Source organism: Haliaeetus leucocephalus, unplaced genomic scaffold (genome assembly GCF_000737465.1).
Source record: "Haliaeetus leucocephalus isolate CR32 unplaced genomic scaffold, Haliaeetus_leucocephalus-4.0 Scaffold545, whole genome shotgun sequence".
Lineage (NCBI taxonomy): Eukaryota > Metazoa > Chordata > Aves > Accipitriformes > Accipitridae > Haliaeetus > Haliaeetus leucocephalus.
In genome coordinates, this window is record NW_010972981.1 from 963,848 (window position 1) to 966,358 (window position 2,511).

General features: G+C 58.3%; 1 protein-coding gene across 1 annotated transcript in view; it reads right to left on the reverse strand.

The window, feature by feature from the left end:
- Nucleotides 1–1,933: 1,933 nt before the first annotated feature.
- Nucleotides 1,934–2,511, reverse strand: part of NKX3-2 (NK3 homeobox 2) — a 2,338-nt gene continuing 1,760 nt past the window's right edge. The window contains exon 3 of the mRNA XM_010576880.1: nt 1,934–2,478. Within this exon, the coding sequence (XP_010575182.1) occupies nt 1,934–2,478 (545 nt within the window). The remainder of the gene's footprint in view (nt 2,479–2,511) is intronic.

Here is a 2,511-nt window from a genome sequence, read left to right on the forward strand (position 1 = left end):
GGCGGGGAGGGCCGGCGGCCGGCGGCGGGGATGCGCTGCCAGCCACCGTGCCGAGGGCCCGGGCTCGCCGCCGGAGGCTTGGAGGGGATTCAGTCCAAGGCGGGAGGCTGCCCCAAGCGGCTGTCGCGGCTGTGTCGGGATACGAACAGGACTGCGAAGCCCCATCCCGCAGCCCCAGCCCCAGCCGGTGCCTGCGGCCCCCGGCCCCGGCCTCCCCGCCAGACTCCGGCGGAGAGAAAACACTCTTCCGAGCCATGCACTTTCCCCGGGAGCTGCCGAGGGTGTGAGCCGACACGGCCCGTGGAAACGTCCCAGCGAGACCGCCCTCGCCCGGGAGAACCGACTTGATGTTCCCCGCGGCTCCTCCGCCCGCACCGCATCCTCACCGTAACCCCGGCAGCCGTAAATTAAACCAGCGACCCCGGCTCTCCGGCAGAAGCAGGGATCGCTCCGTCCTGGACAGGCATTATCAAATAACTCCTTAAGGCGCCCGGCCCCAGCCCCTTCGCCCCCTCCGCTTCCCACGGAGGGAACCGGCACCGGTGCTGCACGGTCCCCACGGGCACAGCGGCCCCGGGGACCGGGGGGTGAGATCTCCGCCAGGCCCCACCATCCCCACCGCCAGAGCTGCCTGTTCCCACCAGAGCCACTGTCAGCCTCCGTGCGAGTGGGAAAAGGAGGGACGTGGTCCGAACTACAGCCCGAAGTCTGCTGCGGGGAAAAAGTCGCTGGGGAAATCCGTATCCGCTCTCAGAAACGACACAAGCGGCAGAGCTAAGTGTTAAACTAAAGTTTATAAATTAAAAAAAAAAAAAAAAAAGAACAGCGGGTAGCTTACAAACATTCACAATTCATTTGAAGTAAATAATCTAGTTGAGTGCACAGTGCCATTACAAGAGAAAGGGAGGAAAAAAAATAAGAAGAAGGAAAAAAAAAAGCAATGAGTTACCTTGAAAGAAAGAGACTGTAATTACATTGCTGAGCAGATCAGAAATCCCCGCCCCTGAAGGAGAGGTCTGCAGAAGAACTGTAAAAGGCACCGATGGTATTAAAATTTCCCGTTACATCGATTTCTTAAAAAGCCTGACTAGAAATATTCACATTGAATATAAAAATAATAATAACAACAACTTTAATACAACTGGAAAGTGCGAAAAATCCGTAACTCCTCCCTCCCCGAACACGGAAAGATCTCAGGAAAAAAGGAAAAGAAGAAGTCTGGGGTTTCGATATAAAGTCTCACCCTTTTGTGACATATTTATCCTTTGCCAGGGATCATGGAGTACAGCAATAACATGGGCAACAAAAGCAGGGGGGATCTGAAAGAGGCTTCCTTACATTCAGCACCATACAAGGCACATTCAGTTTGCAACGAGTTGGAAGACCAAGGACTCAAACAGACGTCAAAAATAATCTTCCTTACAATCCACCGAGGGAGTCCTTGATCTCCTCTTTTGAGCTGCATTTGGTTTTGCGGGTTGTTTTTTTTTTTTTCCTCTCCTTTTTTTCTCTCTCTTTCTCTCTCCCACACAAGATCGAGTCTCTACGAATCCGAAGCGAAATAAAACAAACAAAAAGTCTACACCAAATACACTGACAACATGGATACCATGAACTAGTCGTGCCGAATCGCGAGAGTCCTCGGCTGGCGGGGTGGGGACGGGGTGAGGGTCGGGGCGGGGGTGGCCGAGAAGTCCTACGTTGGAAGAGGAGAGGGTGAGGAACCATCCAAATAATATTAATAATAAAAATAACAATAAAATAATAATAAATACTGTCCAAGGCACTGAGAACTGCAGCTGGGGCTCTGGATTTGAGAAGCTGGCTGGCTGGCTGGTGGGGGTGGCAGAGGGGAGATGGGTTTCCTGGCTGCCAGTGTGTGCGGTGGGGGAGGCTGGAGGCAGGGGGGGCGCGGGTCATGTACGTGTGCCCCTCACTGGGTGCCGGCAGCTGCGGCGCAGGTGGACAGAGCCCACCCGGGCAGGCAGTAGTAGGGGTAGTAGTAGGAGGGCTGGAGGGAGAGCAGCGAGGGCGGCCGCAGCACCTCGCCGGGGTGGTACTGTCTCTGGTCGTCGCGCACCAGCACCTTGACGGCCACCTTCTTGGCGGCGGGGGCGGCGGCCAGGAGGTCGGCGGCCATCTGCCGCCGCTTGGTCTTGTAGCGCCGGTTCTGGAACCAGATCTTCACCTGCGTCTCGGTGAGCTTCAGCGAGGCGGCCAGGTCGGCCCGCTCGGGCCCCGACAGGTACCGCTGGTGGTTGAAGCGCCGCTCCAGCTCGAAGACCTGCGCGTGGGAAAAGGCCGCGCGGGAGCGCTTCTTCCGCGGCTTCGGCGCCGCCGCCTCCTCCTCCCCCGGCAGCAGATTCCCGCACTTGCCCGCTCCGTCCTCCTCCTCCGGGGGGCTGCGATCTGCGGGCGGGGCGAGAGCACGGCCGTCAGGGCGGGCGGGCAGCGGGACACCCACATCCCCGCGCCCCGCTCCGCGGAGGGCCCGCACCCGCGCAGGAGACC